Source organism: Euprymna scolopes, chromosome 6, assembly GCF_053919585.1.
Source record: "Euprymna scolopes isolate OS-2025 chromosome 6, ASM5391958v1, whole genome shotgun sequence".
In the NCBI taxonomy this organism is placed as follows: Eukaryota; Metazoa; Mollusca; class Cephalopoda; order Sepiida; family Sepiolidae; genus Euprymna; species Euprymna scolopes.
In genome coordinates this window covers 161,032,852-161,052,968 of record NC_136487.1, presented here as the reverse complement: position 1 = coordinate 161,052,968, position 20,117 = coordinate 161,032,852, and the positions used below count along the sequence as shown (strand labels likewise).

The 20,117-nt window shown below is 32.3% G+C and overlaps 1 protein-coding gene and 1 long non-coding RNA gene across 3 annotated transcripts in view; one reads left to right on the top strand and one right to left on the bottom strand.

Moving 5' to 3' along the window:
* The window catches only part of LOC145278092 (uncharacterized), a 170,465-nt gene that overhangs the window by 53,416 nt on the left and 96,932 nt on the right, over window positions 1–20,117 (top strand). The window lies entirely within an intron of this gene.
* The window catches only part of LOC145278091 (protocadherin-11 X-linked-like), a 155,384-nt gene continuing 148,060 nt past the window's right edge, over window positions 12,794–20,117 (bottom strand). For both annotated transcript variants that reach the window (XM_080130358.1, XM_080130357.1), the window contains exons 3-4: window positions 19,760–19,898; window positions 12,794–13,464 (exon numbers count right to left, since the gene is read on the bottom strand). In XM_080130358.1, the coding sequence (XP_079986484.1) occupies window positions 12,878–13,464; window positions 19,760–19,898 (726 nt within the window). In that variant the 3' untranslated portion in view covers window positions 12,794–12,877. The remainder of the gene's footprint in view (window positions 13,465–19,759; window positions 19,899–20,117) is intronic.

The following is a 20,117-nucleotide window of genomic DNA, read 5'->3' as shown; positions in this document are numbered from 1 at the left end:
TCCCTACTTGATTCAACTGAATTAGAACGAATCGAGTATATTCTCAGTCGATTCGTGACCTTTAACCTGATAGTATTTAATCCTGTTTGAGTTAGAAGTTTAAGTTTTACAAAAAAGTGATAATGTTGTATACTGGGATAAAAACCATTAACGTAGTGCGTTTGTGTCGTACTTGGTTCCTGAAATAAGGCCAATTATGATACTTTGATTTATTACGTCTTATTTATTAAGAAGTTAAATAAAAAAATAAAACATGTCCGTGATTATATAATAGCCTTACATAAAAATAGAACAAGTCGTTTTCTAGATAAAAGCATGTTCTTAGATGAGAACATTGCAGAAAAAAAACTGTAAGATCAATTAATTTATATTTCAGAATAGAAAACAATTTTTCGAATGAATATGAATTAGATATTTAAGAACATGTTTGAAAATTACATTCTTAACTAATTAGGCAATCGCATACCAAATAAGATGAATTAAATTTTATTTTACAAAAAAATTATGAATGTTTACGTGTGAAAATAAAACAGATTAGCACAACTAACGCTTCATAACTAGTTTATGTTCCAATATAGGAGCATTGCCAGGCCAAGTAAATTAGAAAATCTAGTTTCGAGCTAACATTAATTTCAAGGCATTTTTATTTGATTTTCTGACACTTTTCAAAATAAAATAATGGAGGTATTGGTTCAATGTTGCATCATTTTCAGTAAGGCATTCCCTGTCCATAGACAAAACTGGTAAATCAACAAGCATTTCTTTACACCTTTCTGTTTCTATTCAATATGTGTTCAATTTTCAAATTTGTTTAACAAAAAAGAAAAAAAAATCAACTACATTTGTTAACAAAACTTTAAAAAAAATACGCTTTAACTTGCGAAGTTTTACTCTGAGATTATTTGTTGATAATGTTTACCAAAAAGCTCACTTGAGTACGATGTGTCACACGAAGTAGATTTAATACAAGTAACCTGTTGTCCTTCGAAAAAGTGACCCTAAATGAATACGCCCCGTGTCTTAAGGTTTCTTCCATACCAAAAGAGACGAGACGACATATAAACATAGATACTACATTTTTATCTGATATGTACATTATTGACGTGTTTAAAATCGTATTCGTGATCTCTATAACAGTCATATTTTGAATGCTGTGGCTGATGTGCCCCAAAACCTTCCCCGGCTTTTTTTTTCTCATCATAATAAATAATCGTCTCGATTAAATTTTACCTAGAGTTTGCTGATTCAATCCGCGATAAAATTGTGGCGTTTTCTTTTACGACCTGTCAACCCTTTCAATATATTAAATGACGAATCAGATTACTTTAGTAACAGTTATCACGTTTCAATTATGTATTCACGGTAATTGTCTTAACTAGCTATTATATATCTGTAAATATATGTTGAAACTTTACTTATCTACGGACACACGCTTCGTCGTCTACGACCTGAGGTCCTGGTTTCAAATCTCGCTAGGATCAAAAGTGGATGAATAATTCAATTTGATATATATCCCACACACACTCACACAGACTCGTGCGCACAAACACACATACAAACACATATATCACTACTCACACTGGAGCATCACAGAAATGCTAGGAGGTGTATAGGGGTGATTTTGGGGAATATATCGACCAGTTCTTGCCAGAAACAAGTAAACTTATTAGAAGTAAAGCTTGTAGACAAGCATTGTGCTGTTCTCTCTCACACCCACACGCACGCACACACACACACACACACACACACATATATATATATTCAGCAATTGGAATTTCTCGATAGCTTACCAGATAGAAATATAGCATCCATTAGTAGTTTCAACCTTTGCGCTCATTAACTAATCATACTCAAACCCTACGCCCCAACGAAGAAATGATCACCGAAGTTGTTGAAGGAATAATCCCATATTTATCGAATGGTGTATAAAAGAGACAGACGAAGATCGTATACAAAATTTGCTTGACTATTGTTATCGAATATAGACATATGAATTTATAGCAGCTAATTAAGGAATCAATAGCAAACATTTAACTCTTTAACGATCTTATATCATTGTTACACTATTCATCCCATAAATTGAAATAATTACCCTCATCACAATAACATCACGTGATTTGTTAAGATTAGAATAAATGATATACGGAGTGGAACGATAAAATTGTCACCCTAGAAAATACAACATAGTTCAATTTCCGTTTGATGAAAACTAACTTTCTTTTTTTGTCGTTGAAGAACATCCACTAACTGGCCAGTTGTGTACAAATACAAAGAGCGATAGGAGCATTCTGTCATGTCTTTAGGTGACAACACGAACGAGATCGGAGATGCGCCGCTGTACAACTCATGCTCTCTACCGATCTTAGTAATGACAGCAATACCATTGCCAACAACCTCAAAAGACATCACTGGATTGATACAAATAACAGGGACGTGCCAAGCATAATGAAAACAAACCATGGTTATGGCCATTGATGTGGTTTTATGTAAGAGCTACGTCATGCGATCTCACATCTTCGACTCAGCTTTAAAGCCAACACCAAAGTGTACCTGGATGTGCTGAGGAAGGTGGTAATTCTCTGGTGTGATCAGGTGGCCGCTGACAATCCATGGCTGTGGCAGCAGGACTCGGCGCCGGTCGATAAGTCCATTAAGACTCAGGCTTGGCTTCAAAACTTTTTTACCCTTTCTCCAAGTGGCTCCTCGCCTGAACCCGTTGGACTACTTCGTTTGGTCATCCATGGAAGAACATCGCCAACATGACCTCCTAGAGCACCAAATTCAGCCTGATCGCCGCCATCCGCCGAGTAATCGCAGAGCTCCCACCGTCGCTTGTGGAAAAGGCATGCTCCCGGTTCCGGACACGTATCGGTGTGGTGATTGAAGCTGAACGCGGCTACATTGAATAGATGTTAGGTCTACTTCACAAGCAAGTAAGCTAGATTGATATTTTCCAGTAAAAGTTTTAAAATAAAGCTGTAGTGTTGTTTTCATAGGGTAACACTTTTAGTGTCCCACTCTGTAATATAAAAAAAAGAGTCATCATGTTATGTTAATCTACACCCAGTTTTAGCACCTACACATTGTATTTCATCGATGAAACTTAGCATTTACATGATTTCCGTTTCCGGTTACGCTTATACGCTTTATTATACATTTTAGATCTAAAATGAGAAGTGAATCTACACATAAAATACGATAAAAATCTCCAGAGTATAAGAAACATTTTCTCTGTATTTTCAAACTAATGAGTATTTCTAGTATATTTTTGTCAAAATGTAAGGGGGCTCATTTTTAATGTAGAATTATAAACTATTTCACAGAGACACTGGGTGCTTGTTTTTACTTTATTATAAATAATACAAAAAGACTTTTGAACATATATTGTTTTAAAAATAAAAACATTTGACAGGTTTTTTTAATTTAAATTCTATTTAAAATGAAAGAAATTGAATTCTAAATTTGAAATGTAAGAAGGAAATTGAATTCTAAAATTTAAATTGTATTCAAAAGGAAAGAAATTGAATTCTAAAATTTAAATTGTATTTAAAATAAGAGAAATTGAATTCTAAAATTTAAATTGTATTCAAAAGGAAAGAAATTGAATTCTAAAATTTAAATTGTATTTAAAATGAAAGAAATTAAATTCTTAAATTAAAATTGTATTTTAAATGAAAGAAATTAAATTCTTAAATTTAAATTGTATTTAAAATGAAAGAAATTAAATTCAAAAATTTAAATTGTATTTAAAATGAAAGAAATTAAATTCTAAAATTTAAATGTATTTAAAATGAAAGAAATTAAATTCTAAAATTTAAATTGTATTTAAAATGAAAATAGTTGCTTGTTTGGAATTTGAATTATATTTAAAATTATTTTTTTTCATTTAAAATGCATTTCATATGCACATAGTAGAAAGTTTTATAGATAAACAGCATCTTGAATAATATTACTTGCTGTTTTTTATTTGAAAGCAAATAAATGTCGTATTTATTCTTATAAAAATGTATTTAAAACTTAAAATACTTGCCGTGTTTTAATTAAAATTATATTTCAAATTAAACTCCTACTTCTTACTGTAAAACGTATTTAAGACTAATTTTAAAAATATAGTTCGTTTTTAATTGCATTTTTTATTAATCAAACTTGCTGCTGGTTTCAAAGGTAATATTATAACTTTTTTTAAGTGTTACTTTATTATTATTATTATTATTATTATTATTATTATTATTATTATTATTATTATTATTATTATCATCATCATCATCTTCTTCTCATAACATTTCCTTACATTCTCGATTAATAAATGATGGAAACTTTATAATCCTCTGTTTTGCATTTTTTAAGAATGTTGGATCTAAGTAAATTTATTAATAAAACTACATAACAGAATAGTCAACAATTAATTAATTAATTCATAATAATAATAATAATAATAATAATAATAATAATAATAATAATAATAATAATTATAATTATAATAATAATAATGTTTAATTTTATCCATTGTATTCTGGGTGACCATTTAGGGAAGCAGGTGCTATATGTAGGAAAACGTCAACACCTTGCAAGATCTGCAAAGAACCTAACGTTATAATCGCGGGGATATACATGCGACTGGGGAGCGCTTTTGAATTTCAAACTCTCATGAAACGTCCTCTTTCGGAGTCCCCAGTCTCTTGTATATTTCCGTTACGTTTTGTAGTTCTTTTTAAGGAGTTGCTGACGTTTTCCCACATACAGCGCCCGGTATTCTCATAATTTTCATCCATCTGGAACTGACAGGGGTCACCGTTGTTTAACTTTCAAAATCTAACAAGAACTGACGATTCAATGTGATTATGCTTTATACGTCAGTTAGGTAACTTTATTTGTCCGAAATGATGAATTCGATCCGGTTTCAAATATTAAGCAAATGAACACGTTTTGTTTACAATAATAACATTAAGGAAATTAATTTTCGTTATAAAATGTTCGGGGCTTTGTGCCTTCATTTTGTAATGCATCTCCCGGGATTTTATTCTGGTTTTTGCGAAAACAGCTTGTACAAATCATGTACATTTCGATGGATTAAACTATTGGCGCCAAAATAGAAAAAAAAAAAGAAAATAAAAAAATGGAGGTTAATTTAATTAAAACACAGTGTCGCCACCTTGTGGAGAATGACTGAATCTGTATTATTGGTTTTTCGCTTTCGGCTCTCTAAAGGCTGCCAGTTTTTAGAAGATGAAAGTTATTGGAATTCCCCCCGCCAGCCGCGTTGTTGTATTCTCTACAGGTAAGCATGATGAAAAGCTGTCAAAAATGCCATTTGATTTGGGGGGGGGGGCTTTCATCTGTTAGGTTTCCTCCATAACAGAAAAACCACAGGAAATTTTTGATAATATTTGGAATGTGAATGAGGGAAATATTTTCTTTTGTAATAACTTTCCCATTTCTGGCATTTCTTTAACGCTTGAATAATTTTATACTTTTTAGATGTGCCTACGAGCCGAAGCTTCGTCTGTCGGTAGGCCATTTAGACGTCAGATTAAAACGCTTAGATATATTGACTGAAATTATTACGAAGATACAATTAAGTCGGCGTACGCCTTACTGAAGGCATTCTGGTGAATCAGAAAAACAGGCGACTTGAAATTCGCTGCAAACAGTGTCAGAGAAAAATATTCTATTTGTCAAAATAAGTAAACAAAAAAATAAAATCAATGAATTTCTATCTATATATAAGAGTTATATTGCCTGTCTGTCTGTTTGTTTGTTTCCCTGTCTGAGTAAGGGTCTCTACCAAACTCCTCTGTAAATTTCTAATCTATGACTTGAAACTTAACATTTAGGAGATTAGGACTTGGTGAACAAATTCAATTTAGTTTTTAGCTGGTAAAAATAGTTGCTAAGTGGTCATTAAAAAAGTGTGTGTGAAACGGCACTAACCCTACCGGGTTTGACCAGCTTCCTACGAAGGAGAAAGTTCCATGGGAGTATGAAATATTAAGCGGTCCCTAGTTGATTGTATACACTCGTTAGGGGAAATGACAACGTTAGGTTTTTGCAATTCTTGCAGGGAGGTGTCGACGTCCTCCTACATACAGCGTCTGGGATTACCGAATTGGGAGGGTCACCCATTTTAGTAATGATCAGGCTCAATATTGCTTAGTTTGGTGATCTGACGGAAACACATTTTTACACGTTATGTTCTGTCCATTTTTAACTAGTTCATATTCGTTTGGGTATAGCTTAAAAGATAACGATTAGTGCTGGAGTGTTAAATGTTTTAGTTTCGATTTTAGCTGATGGCACAGAAGTCATTTTTGTTACTTTTGAAATCACTCCTACAATATAATAATCTATAACGTATTGGCTTTTTAATAATAAATATGAAATTCGCATAAATTAAAATAACATATTTGAGTGTATGCTACGTATATTTGAGTGACTATGCCACACCGGGCGGCACACAACTATATATTGAAGAAATATTAAAATAAAAAAAAAGCTCTATAATAATGAATACGAACCTCCATAAATATTATTTTTTTAAGTGTATTTTATGACAAGGCTACGTCAGATGACCTACAATATTACAAAAGTGGCATTGTTTGTCTGCCGACGGCCTTTACCTAATTACTCTGTCAATTTTTGGTCTACTAACTTAAAAATTGATATATGGGATAGTCGGAAAATTAAAAAAAATTGGCTCTATAATAATAAATAATAAATACGAAAATCAAAAAAAAAATTGGCTCTATAATAATAAATACGAACCTCTATAAATATTATTTCTTTAAGTATATTTTATGACATGGCTACGTCAGATGACCTACAATATTACAAAAGTGGCATTGTCTGTCTGCCGACGACCTCTACCAAATTATTCTGTCAATTTTTGGTCTACTAACTTAAAAATTGATATATGGGATGGTCGGACTTGTGGAACAACATCAATTTTAATTTTAGCAGAATAAATAAGGGTTCAAAATGTTCTAGATATGCGCAAATATACATTTATACGATTAACTGCAGTAATTTGTTAAGTTTTATATGCATGTGTTGTTAGCTTAGATGTTAGTGGATGCCGCTGGTGAGTTACTTGTTTAGGTTTCACTTCTAGCTGATGGTACCTAAGTCATATTTGTTTTAATGTTTGACATCACTACTATATATCGCGTATAATATAGTAAGCAATATAAAAGTGGTTCTAAAGCAAATGATATATACGAAAACTACATAAATTAAAATATCACATTTACACGTGCTGAGCGGTTAGCTAATATTTAAAAACAAATATAAATTTTTATAATATTAAAAACAAATGTTTTTTTTTTAAATATAAAAAACAAATATACTTTCATGATATTAAAAACAAATATATTTTTATAATGTTAATTACAAATATATTTTTATAATATAAAAAATACATTGTTATAACATTAAAAACAAATATATATTTGTATTATTAAAAACAAATATATTGTTTATAATATTAAAACAAATATATTTTTATATTATTTAAAAACAAATATATTTTTATAATATTAAAAATAAATATATTTGTATAATATTACAAGCAAATATATTTTTATATTTAAAAAACAAATTTATTTGTTATTAAAAGCAAATATATTTTTATCATATTAAAAACGAATATGCTTATAATATTTTAAAACAAATATATTTTTATATTATTCAAAAACAAATATATTTTTATAATATTAAAAACAAATATATTTTATAATATTAGAAATAAATATATTTTTATAATATTAAAAACAAATATATTTTTGCATTATTAAAAACAAATATATTTATATAATATTAAAAACAAATATATTTTTTAATATTAGAAATAAATATATTTTTTATAATATTAAAAACAAATCTATGTTTTATAATATGTTAAAGCAAATATAATTTAATTTATATTAAAAGCATATATATTTTTATATTAAAAATGAATATACTTTTATAATATTAAAAATGAATATAATTTTATAATATTAAAAACAAATTCAAAACAGTGAAACAATAACATATTAATTATTTTTATGCAAACAATAATTAATTATATTGTCGATTTTTCATTTGACACTGTTTGCTGCGGACTCCGAGTCGCCTGTCGTTCTGATTCACTTGCTCTGTCTAGTTTGTCGATTGGTCAGTCAATTTATTGGTCGATTCTCTGACGAAGTTTGAAATAAGATTTTTATCACTAAATGCTGTTTTTTATTTTTAGATAGTGTGAACCACATAGATAAAAAAATAGCCTGACGAAGACATTTTGGCTCGAAGCTGTTCATGGCAGAAGAATGTTAATTAAAGTCAAATAAAAAAAATAAAATGGAAGAAGTTTGGATGAGGGGGGATCAAAAATCGCAACATTCCTTTATTAGTGACGTTAATACGTCGAAATAATATATATGAGAATCTAATTGTTTTTAAAGGAAATGGGGTTGAAATTAGTATAAAAAATAAACGACGATGGGCGTTAAATACGTAAATGAAATTAAGATATTAAATATATTCACGAAATTCTAACCAGAGGCTCTGTTGGTTTTCGTTGATCGGTTCATCTGTCAGTCACAATTAGGCATTAAACGCTAAACTAAATAAAATACGTATGTTATCGGTGAATACGTTTCATTTTGAAATGCGTCCAAGAGTCTTCGAACGCAATAGATGATCAAGTGATTTGTTATCTATCGCTAGCAATAGCATTTTCATCGCTATTCGCGCAGATTAAACGGACGTATTTAAAAATGCTATTTGATTAGGGGACTTTCATCTGTTACGTTTCCTCCCAAACAGAAACACTACGAATAATTGTTGATAGCATTTTGAATGAATAGTATTTTATATGAGGGAAATATTTTCTTACGTAACAACTTTCTGCTATTTCTTTACAGTTTGAACCTTTTATTGTAGATGTGCCCACATCTCATTGTAAGAAGTGTCGTCCGTTCATAGGTCTGCTAGACGTAGGTTTGAAACGTGTGGATTGAATAAAATTAATCTGGAGATAAAACTAACTCAGCAAATCTCTGATGGCTCTATCTGTCGTTTGGTCTGTCGGTTTATACGTTAATAGTGTAAAGCAAGATTTTCACAAACATCAAGAATCAGTCTTGTCTAACTCTGCCTTAGTACACAACATTATCTCCCTTTATTAATATATTTACACAAACACTCACTAGGCGGCGTCAGACCTGCATTATCATCCCTTTATATGACAGCAGGTTATAGTATGCTTAATATATGGGATGCGTAGATTTTCTCGTGTTTTTTTAAAAATATTTTGTTTAGGCTGTAGACCAGGATTGCACACATTTTTTTCAACATGAGACCTACTTATGACATAGCTATGCCTAAATGATCTATCACCTACTAAAAATGCAAAGCACATTATTTATAAATATATTGTAAATTATTTTTATATGTACACTATATGCAAGTAAGTACAGTATATGCTGCAGTATTATATCAACCCATATTACACAGTACAGTTCTGTATATTTTTTGTCATTACCTTACTCTGATGGCTTGCATCAAATGGAATCAATCAGGGATCCATATTCCGGACAGAGCTGCTAATATTCAGCCTCAAGCTGACGCAATCATCAATCATGGTGGAGCGGTATTTGGACTTAATGATCTTGATGTGGGAAAAAGGCCGACTCACATAAATAAGTACACTCAAATAATACGGTCCAGAGGGTAGCACATTTGCTGATGTTGGGGTCCTCTGTGAGTAAGTTCCATAATTGTCCATGAGCTCTGCATCAGTTGAATATCGGCTCATAGTGTCAGAATCTCATCCCTCACTCTAGAAGAATTCAGGTTGCAATTTGCGATGCGAGTGAAACAACCTCAGCATCCTTTTTGAACAGGCCGCACATGAATGTAGCGATTAGCTCGCTTAAAGAAAAGTCTTTAAAGCGTTTGTCGAACTCTGACAGACAATTGCACGTTTGTTTTATCTAGCTGCGCACATGGCTGCTCTTGTGTCTCCTTCTTCTCCACGAGGTTCTGAAAGTTGGCCTGCACTAACGTTTTATTTTTTTCAATACCATGCGATCTACCCACGAAGTCTCTGCGATCGATCAGTCGATCACGGTCGACGTAATGAGCACCCCTGCTGTAGACAGTCAGCCTTTTTCTGTTTTCGTTCAGTCTGACTGCTATAACGACATTTGCCACTGTATTAGTTCGTAAAATTTCTCCTCCATATTTACACACACACACACACACACACACACACACACACACACACACACACACACACACACACACACACACACACACACACACACACACACACACACTAATCAAACTTAAATGAACACATTCTCGTAGACACAATTTCACAGCGAACCTAGTCTTAGACTCTTTTCAGTTTACAAGTTACTTTGACCTGCTTGCATCTGAGCTCATATAAACGCCAGCTAAAAATGAGGTTGACTTACAGTTACATGAGAGATCTATTTTTGCTTATATGCCACATCGAAATTAAAAAAAAAAGAACTTTCTACCATTAAGCGCTTTTTTTATTTTTGAACTACGACTGTAATAATATGGGACGACGCGGGGAGGATGCAGTGAGGGGGCACTGATAAACAATGCCTGAAAACTTTTTAGTCTGAAGCTGCAAAGCGGAACATTCTTTTGTCCCTAACGTTACTAGGTAAAAACTATAGAGAAAAGAATATAATTGTTCCTATTCACTAGCCTCCTCACGAGGGCAGAGTTAGACACAATAGCGGTTTTTAATGTAGAAAATTTCCAGCTGGCCCAAAAAGGGGAAACAAAAATTACCTCAGTCTAGAAGGATTTCTCCTCCATTGATCGATCTCAGAACGAGTTAAGTTTAGTATTAGAACAGATACAACTCTTTGTTCTTAGTCAAAAGGCCAAGTTTTTAAAGAAATAAGATTTTAAATTAGTAAAATTAAATAAAATAAACGGCGACAGAAAGACGGAGATGAAATTAAGTTATTAAATATACCCACAAAAACTGTTACCAATGCCTCTGTCTGTATGTTAATCGGTTCATCTGTGACGCTTATGTTTGAAACAGCCTATTATTATTATATGCGTCCGCGAATCTCCATTCAGCCATGTCCGAGCGGTCAGACGGTCAGTTTGTTCGTTATCTATCACGCTTGCATCTGCAAAAAAATCCTCATCACTACTCGCGTAGATTTAACGGGCGTAATTTAAAGAAATACACCTTTTTCTGTTTATTTATTTATATTTGATATAAAATCCTTTGGGGGCAAAGCATTCGACTTTCGTGCAATGTCCGTACCAAATATGATCCGACGTATATTCTATTTTCATTTTTTTTTTCACCTTTTTTTCTAGAGAATTGTTTTCTTTCAATATTTTCTTTGGCGGTTTCTTCTGTGATACGTGATATGTGTTACCAAAAAGTGAACTTAAAAAAAAAGAAGAAAATACGAATATCAATCTCATGTGTACGCGATGTACATGAAAATAAATATTTTTCTATTATAGATTTTTTTTCTCCCGTAATCGTCGAGGTAAATCTCATTCGCAATGACTAAAATGTAATAAAAATGGCAGAAATATAACTGAAAATGAGCTGCTCTCTTTGTCTTTTCATAATATTATCATTATTATTATTATTATTATTATTATTATTATTATCACTTTACGTATTAATGCTATGACAAATAATTCGTTGCAAAAAAGTTAAGATTTTGACGCAAAAAATATCAAACAAAGGTGACTAACAGTAATAAACTTTGGAAAAGCGTCTTCCTCTTATTAAGCCTATACGCGCCTGCGTTCATTTCCTTTCCGCATCATAAAAACTTAGTTCATCAGAGTTATCTCCCTTTCACATTTCATTTTTTTAGATGAAAGTATTGGATTCTTTATGGCGTACTGATTGTCTTTACACCTGTATATCTCATATTTCCTGCAGTCTAAAGACACCAATATTGGTAGTAAATGCATCCAGTAATTAGTTAACTCTTTCCTTCTCTCATAAACCTCTCTTAAAATCGCCCCAAAAGAACATCCAGTGTCATTGTTAAAGCATACGATAAAATATTACTGAACGGGGCTTTTGTTAACCCTTTGAAACCACCAATAATTTGATGTCCGTATACATTTAAATATTCTCTTCGCACAAAAAGAAAGATCAAAATTATCTCCATTTGTGTTTATATTAAAAACAGATGCTTTGTTCATCTGAATCCTAGGGATGAGGAGGTATCATTATCAACAATGTTTGGATCATCGTCTTTAATCGCTCTGTTACTTATTGTCCGACATTATTATGATATTTGTTTTTACAAGGAAGCCATATTTAGTCGCACTGAACGGTTATGATTGCTGAAATCTGCTCTTTTGCGATGTTTGATTTAAAAGGACTGTTATTATCTAGAGATTTACTCGCTTTCAATTTGAGCTTATCTCGGATTTAGGAATTGTCAAGCCATTATAAACATCAAACGAGTATAATACTCTGACATCAGATCACTAATTGGATAGGTCGTTTTGAAGATTACTAAATCCCAAGCAAATAAGCTCAGACAGAAAGAGCAATCGTTATAGCAAGGTCATATATCAAACAATAATAAAATAAACTTTAATCGTAAGAACCCAACAATGTGACTAAATATTTGCGATGTGTCTAAAACGTCAATATCATAATAATTATAATAAAGATTATAAACAAGACATGCTGCTTCATTTGACATTACAAATGTATGCTTTGAAATTAAAATGGCGGCGATAGCATTTGTTTCGTCAAATTAAAGAAGATGGTGGCTTTTCTTTTTCTTGTTTTTTTTGGGGGGTATTGAATATTATCAAATGTTTTTTTGATATTTGTGCCAAACAAACCTCCATTTATTTATACTATAACATCTTTTAAAATATAATGTGAAGGGTCATTGTACGAGCGATCCTCACGGGACCTTTCAAAAGGCTGCCCACTGTCCGTTGACGAGCAACTTTGCTCATCTATCTGTCGATGATGGGGATTTACCGATGTCTCATGACCATCCACTGCCCGGCCTGGATTCGGTGAGACCTGGTTCGACATTGACATGTATTGCTCGGAGGCGAGATTTTCACTTATATCCGTTTGGGCGTTCGGCGAACTCGGGGCAGACATTTGAGCATGCGACCAGGTCTGATTCTGTGGGATTCGAGGCTGCGGCACATGAGGTATATGAGGCATCACGGCTATCCGTGGTGAAGTGCTCGGCGTTTTCCATTGCAAGGAGTTGATACTGGAACGGGCGTTGTTAACGGTTGCGAGTTTTAAGCTCGAGAGATCCTTTGTCCACGGGGTTTGAGCTGCGATATTTGGCTTGAACGAGCTGCGCATGGGCGTCAGGTGATCTGCTGAATTAAAGGACCTTTGTAGGGTGGAAAATGTTTTGTGCTTCTCTTGGTGCGGGCTGAGATACGGATTCGTGACTACGGTTGTCCCATCTGACAAAAAATAGAAATAATAAAATATATTAGTAAAAAAATATGTCTTTCACGAAATATTATATCGTACAAAACTTCCATCACACCATATTGACACAAGTAAGAAGTTAAGAGATTATAAAAGTATAAAAACATGAACGTTTGAAGTAAAGTTCAACTTATATCTGATGAAGGGATGGTTGCCGAAATATCATCAGATCACATAGCTTAAGGAAATCATATAATGCAATGTGATAAACACACACACACACACACACACACACACAAACATATATATATATAAATATATATATATACATATATATATATGTATGTTTATATATATATATATATTTTTATTTATATTGCATGATTCTGATGACAATGTTTCTGTCAATTAGTTATAAATAACTAAATGACGTCGTCAGACAACAAACAAGAAAATAGTTCCTAATTTTCAAAAAACTGACTACAACTTGGACGTCTTCAAGTCCAGCATAAACAAATTCCTGATTAATCCCCCCTTAAGTAAGACGCTTTATCAAATCTCCAATACCAACTATTACTACGATAGTATCCCATTGATTATTGTACACAAAATAACCCTTATCCCCGAGTGGCTTACGGGCCTTGATAAGTGGTGATCCTCATGTAAAAATAGAGACTAGAAGATAAGATTCTCACTCAATCTTGGTCAACGTCGAGTTTCCCTTCTAATATACACACACACACACATATTATATATATAATATATATATATATATATATATATATATATATATGTATAATTTTAGTTTATATGTTTCAATTTGATTTAAAAGGATACATTTCAATTAAAATTTAATATTTATTGCTTACGTCTACCATCGGATACTACTAAGCTCTTATATTGAAAATTTTTGTCCCCTTTATAATCGAGCACTTGGCCTGAAATTCTTTTTCCACAAACAGAATATATAAAACATATTAATATATATTGTAAAGATGTATCTTCATAACTCATTCCACCGTTATACAGTATGTAATGACAAAAATTGTCGCCCTAGAAAAGACGATATGATTCCATTTCCGGAACAATTTTATAGTTCCACTCTGTATATCTTCATTTATTTCAGTTTTTGTCTATACATTACACATCTGGATGGTATTGCCATTATGCATTAAGTTTTAATTCATTTGAATTCGAGTACTATTTACACACGTTGGTTTTATATTTACTTAGCTTTCAAATTTGAAATAAAAACAATTACTGAACAGGAACCTTTTACATAATATAACCTAACAAAACTGAGTAAGTTTTATTCATACAATGCCGCGGATACGGCCTTGACAATCAGTCCAACAGAGTTTGTGTCATTTTGGAGCAGGTGATGACCTTACACATGTCGGATTGGATTATAGTTCTGCGCAAATCTAGAAAATAAATTCTCTCAGCCTTTATTTCTTTGAGCAGGGTGTTACGTTTTATTTTTATTAATCACTTCAAATGAGCCTGGTATGGAATACTTACGGGCAGATTTCACACATCTCATATACGATTGCTTTTTGATTCTCACTATTTGGTATGCAATCAGGATGAGAAGAAAATACATGCTCGGTTACAAATCTTATACATTTCCTTTATTCATTGTCTCTAAAAACTATGAGGAAAAACATTTCTAGAAGATGTAACTGGCATTACACCATCTAATGAAAATGTAATAATAATGATTTGTAAACATACTTCCCTTGTATTATGTTAACGCCAAATATTAAAGATATTTCTACTCCACTTACATCTAGAGATACGCGGTCCCATCTATAACACTTTTATTGATAGTACACAAATAACACTCTAGTCCCCTTCGAAGTAATCTCCTCCAGCTGCAATGCACTTGCCCCATAGAAGTTCTCATGTGTGAGCGTGTCAATGACGCTCGTCACAGCCTCTTTCATCTCAATTGCCTTAAGCCTCTAAGGTTTTCCTTGAAAATAGGGAATAATCAAAGTAACAGGGAGCAATGTCTGGACGATAGGAAGGGCGAGAAACTGATTTGATTCCCATCTTCGTCAAATAGTCTTTAACAAGGATGGTGTTGTGGTCTGCACCCTTAGAACAAACTTCGCGCAAATCTTCCACATCTTCAATTCCTCGCGAATAATTTTGTGTACAGTTTAAACACTGACATCAAACCATGCATTTATTATGTCTAGAGACATACGATGGGCCTTATCCATGAACTTCTATATTTGGTCAATTAACTCTGATGGTTTGACTTCCTTACTCCTTTCACACCTCTCCTAATCCCGCATAGACCCCCTGCTTTTCTTGAATCTCTTATGCCACCCAAAACCTGATACTCGATTCATGCAGGATGGTCCAAGAGCAGTCTGAAGCATTTTATACGTTTCTGTGGCATTTTTTTTTGTGGCATTTTTTTCTGTGGCATTTTTTCTGTGACATTTTTTCTGTGGCATTTTTCAAGTTTAAAACAATCGTATTCCACATTGTTCTTCTTCTTCTCATCATTTACGTCCAGATTGCATTTTTAAAATTCACTAGCTGTGACAATCAGGCTTTAGTTGGGTGTATTACTGCTGTAGCTGTTCATTTGAAGTCAAAAATTGGCTAGTCATCTCATAAGATGCATGGCAATAACATACTATGTTTACAAGTGTCTACAACAATTTTAAATGCCTGTTCAAAAATGTCTGGAAACTTATTAAAGACAACTTGTAGTTACTTCACTTTTGCATTTATCTAGCGACACCATTTTTTTTTGTTAGAACTGGATTCCTCACCATTAACTAACTTTGTGTCTTACTTTGCTATTGTAAGAGACACATTTTCGCTTTGGATTAAAGTGTAGTATATGTAGCCGGGGAGAAGAAATTCTTTAAGTTCATGTTTTGTTTCCAGTTCAAATTAGTTATATTTCCCCCCACATTAAATCGACCTTGCGACACATCCAGTCCTTAAATGCATCTTAATCTTATTTGGACAAAAAAAAGAAAAAAAAAATGATTCAAAAACCTTTCAAAAAATATATTTAATTATGTTTATCCATCAATACAAAAATGGCGGCGATTTTTTTTCTTTTTTTGGAAAATTTAAAATTCTATTAAAAATAGTATAAAAAAAGGTTTTATATTATTCTGCTTTTTGTATGATAAAATTCAGGCTTTTATCTTTCTGGTAAAAAAAAAAAAAGTTGCCCAAGATTAATGAATTTTACCTCGTTAAAAAAAAAAATATTTTTCTTTCATTTTTTGGCCATGTCTTATTAAAAGGCATATGTAAAGAATGTTGCAAGTCAAGTGACTATCTATAAATCGTAGTAGAGCAGTATATCTCATATTCGACAAGTGAAACTTAAAGCTAAACGAATACTTAGGTTGAGTTCTATCATATTCGTATTCCCCACCAATTATTATAATAATTTCTGAATCAGTTTCATATAAGACGCGATGCAACGCGACATGAATGTCTCTCCCATCGAAAGTCAGTAGTTTGCGGCTTGACGCCATTATTATTATTATTTTCATCGCCATTTCAAATATAATACTTAGTAGTCTAGCATATTAATTTTCTACATCAGCGATCGTGGAGTATTGAGAAAAGTTCAATCTAAGTCTGATCTCTTTAGAAAGCGATAATATGAGGCTGGTGGCGTAAGAAAATGTTAAAACTTTAGAAATATTTTTCCTTGAAACATACCAAGGAGCAATGTTTTTGACGCAATTCCTAAATTACATTATTCGAATGAAAGAATATATATATATATATATATATATATATATATATATATATATATACATATATATATATACATATATATATATACATATATATATATATATATATATATATATATATATATATAGTCATCCACATACAGTACTGTTTCGCTGTTATATATATATATATATATATATATATATATATATATATATATATATATATACTAGCATTTTTCCCGGCGTTGCCCGGGTGTTTGGAGGTGTATGCTGAGCAAAAAAAAGGGGGTAATTTTTTTAACTTTGACCCCTATTATGACCACTTAAAATTCATTGTTTTGGGTTCCAATCGGGTTATTAAGTTAGATCCATGTCTAAGGAATCTATATCTAAAATTTCAAGTGTTTAGACCTAAAATTATCAGAGGAGTTTGGTAGAGTTCTCAGAGGCTAAATCGTTGAATTTTGACCCCTTAACAGCGAAATTTCTGTCCGAACACCGATCCCATCGATTTTACAAAACCTCAGTAACCTGTATATCAAATTTCGAGTCTGTAGACTAAAAATTAACAGAGTTATTGCGTAGGGAAATGTACGCAGACACACATACAGACACACACACAGACACATTCACTTTTATAGATGTGTGTATATATATATATATATATATATATATATATATATATATATATACATGCGCTTTTGTGCGTGTGTGTAAAACGAATGAATATTTTATGTAATTGTAATTATGTATACATGTATATCATTTAGATATATATGTATATTTACGTATAATTTTAATATGTATGTATATATATATTCATATATATATTATACATATTTTATGCATTAATCTAATATATATATATATATATATATATGTATATATATATATGTGTGTGTGTGTGTGTGTGTGCATATGTCAATAATATAATATTAGTTAATTTCAGAAAATATTTTTCATATATTCATAAAAAAAACATAAATGAACACTGTTTGAGGTTTTTGATTAATACAAGAAATTATTCCCTGAATTAACTAACGTTTTATATAATATTAATTTAAGAGTTCTCGTCACACACTATACACTTAATATGTTATATTAAAGAAATTTATGCATAAAGTATGTATAATATACGAAAGAAATTGAAGCACTAATTTAGACAGCAGACAGGGATAAACGACATCACCACCATATAAACGACTGAACATGTATGTTCAGGTCAACTTTCGAGATCTACAGATAAGATTGGGATGTCTCAAATGCAATGGAGTGAGATCAAACAAAAACTCGATGAAGAGACGATCTCAACATCCAACATGGGTCCGACATGGGTAGGCCAGGGCCTAGTAAGAGGCAAAACAATATGGAAAGAAAATAGAGAGAGTTTTTCTCTTCCAGAAAGGATTAAAAAAGTACATGATGATGAAGATTAGATAGATACATTTCAATTTTTACAAACGAGTTATAGTTTACGAGGTGCCTTTATACTTTTTTATATAGTTTTCATACTTTTTTGTACAAGCATTTAAAATTGTCATCGACTTTTGAAAATTCATTATGTTATTGCTATGCATCTGACTATTTCAGGTTCAAATGAACAGCTACGACAGGAATTGGAATATACTCTACTAAAGCCTGATTGTCACAGCTGGTGAATTTCAAAAACGCAATTTGGACATGAGGATAATTTAGAAGAACGATATCTAATAAAATTCTGTTTTAAACTTGAAAACATGCCAGATACTACTTTTGGACCATCTTGCAAAAATCGAACAATTCTTGTGTAGCGTAAGAGATTCGAGGGAGGCAGAGAGTCTGTGAGGGATGAAGAGAAGAGTGGAAGGTTAAGGAAGTTAGGACACCAGAGTTAATTGGCCAAAATAAAGAATTTCATAGATAAAGACTGTCGTGTCTATAGAAACAATAAGTGCAGAGTTTGATGTCAGTGTGGGGACTGTACACATACGCATTCGCGAGCAAGTGAACTGATGCAGAAGATTTGCGCGAATGCACCAGTCCACAACTACACCCGTTTGACATACTATATGACAAAGATGAGCATCAACATATTTCCTGCAGCCGGAGAAGATCATTATGAAGGGGTCTAGAGTTCACGTGTATACCGTCAATAAACGTACACATACGGAAAGATTTTGAAACTTATTGAAGGCATCTAGTGTCAAGGTCGAAAAGCTACTCGAGTGCAAGAATAAGTGAGTTTGTGTAACTGAATACTGAGAAACATTTGGTTTTTAGCATTATTTGATTGTTTATGATGATGGTACAGCAAGAATGTGTTTACATTGAACTTGGAAACGACCATGTTGTAGTGGGATGAAAAGCAACCCCGTGGTATTATATTTCCATGGACGAGAATTTCTCGAACAGAAACTCTGCTCATGGAAGTTCTGTTTGCCTGGGCTTACACAGATGAAGAAAGGTTTTCATATAGTTGTAGCTGGACAAGTTTTTTTTTCTGTAAATGTTTTACAGATAGACGTTGTATCCCAGTGAAGCATTTGCCATGAAAATAGCGATGGAATAGCAAAAAATAGCAACGTTTATGCACAAATCAAAATGGCTGAACTTTCTTTACCTGATTCCTCTGGAACCGGCACCCCGTCGCCATCGCTCCACCCTCTCCCACTATCGTTATTGGAGGATCCTGTTGAGACATCACTTCTGCAATCCGATGGCATTCTTCCAGTCACAATGCTGACTTCTTGGAAGCTCACCTAAGAGAAATAAGACAAAACAATCAGTAAAAAAAGAGACACAATTTGTAGTTTTATTGTTTTTAATACATATTTTGGTTTTTCTATTGTCACGATGCAGCTGAACAATTTGAATAATTTTGCGATTGTTTCAAATTAAACAATTCGAAATCAGAAAACATCTGAGCAGTTGATTAGCCGCAAAATGCAAATTAAAGTTTCATTTTATGAGAACCAGTG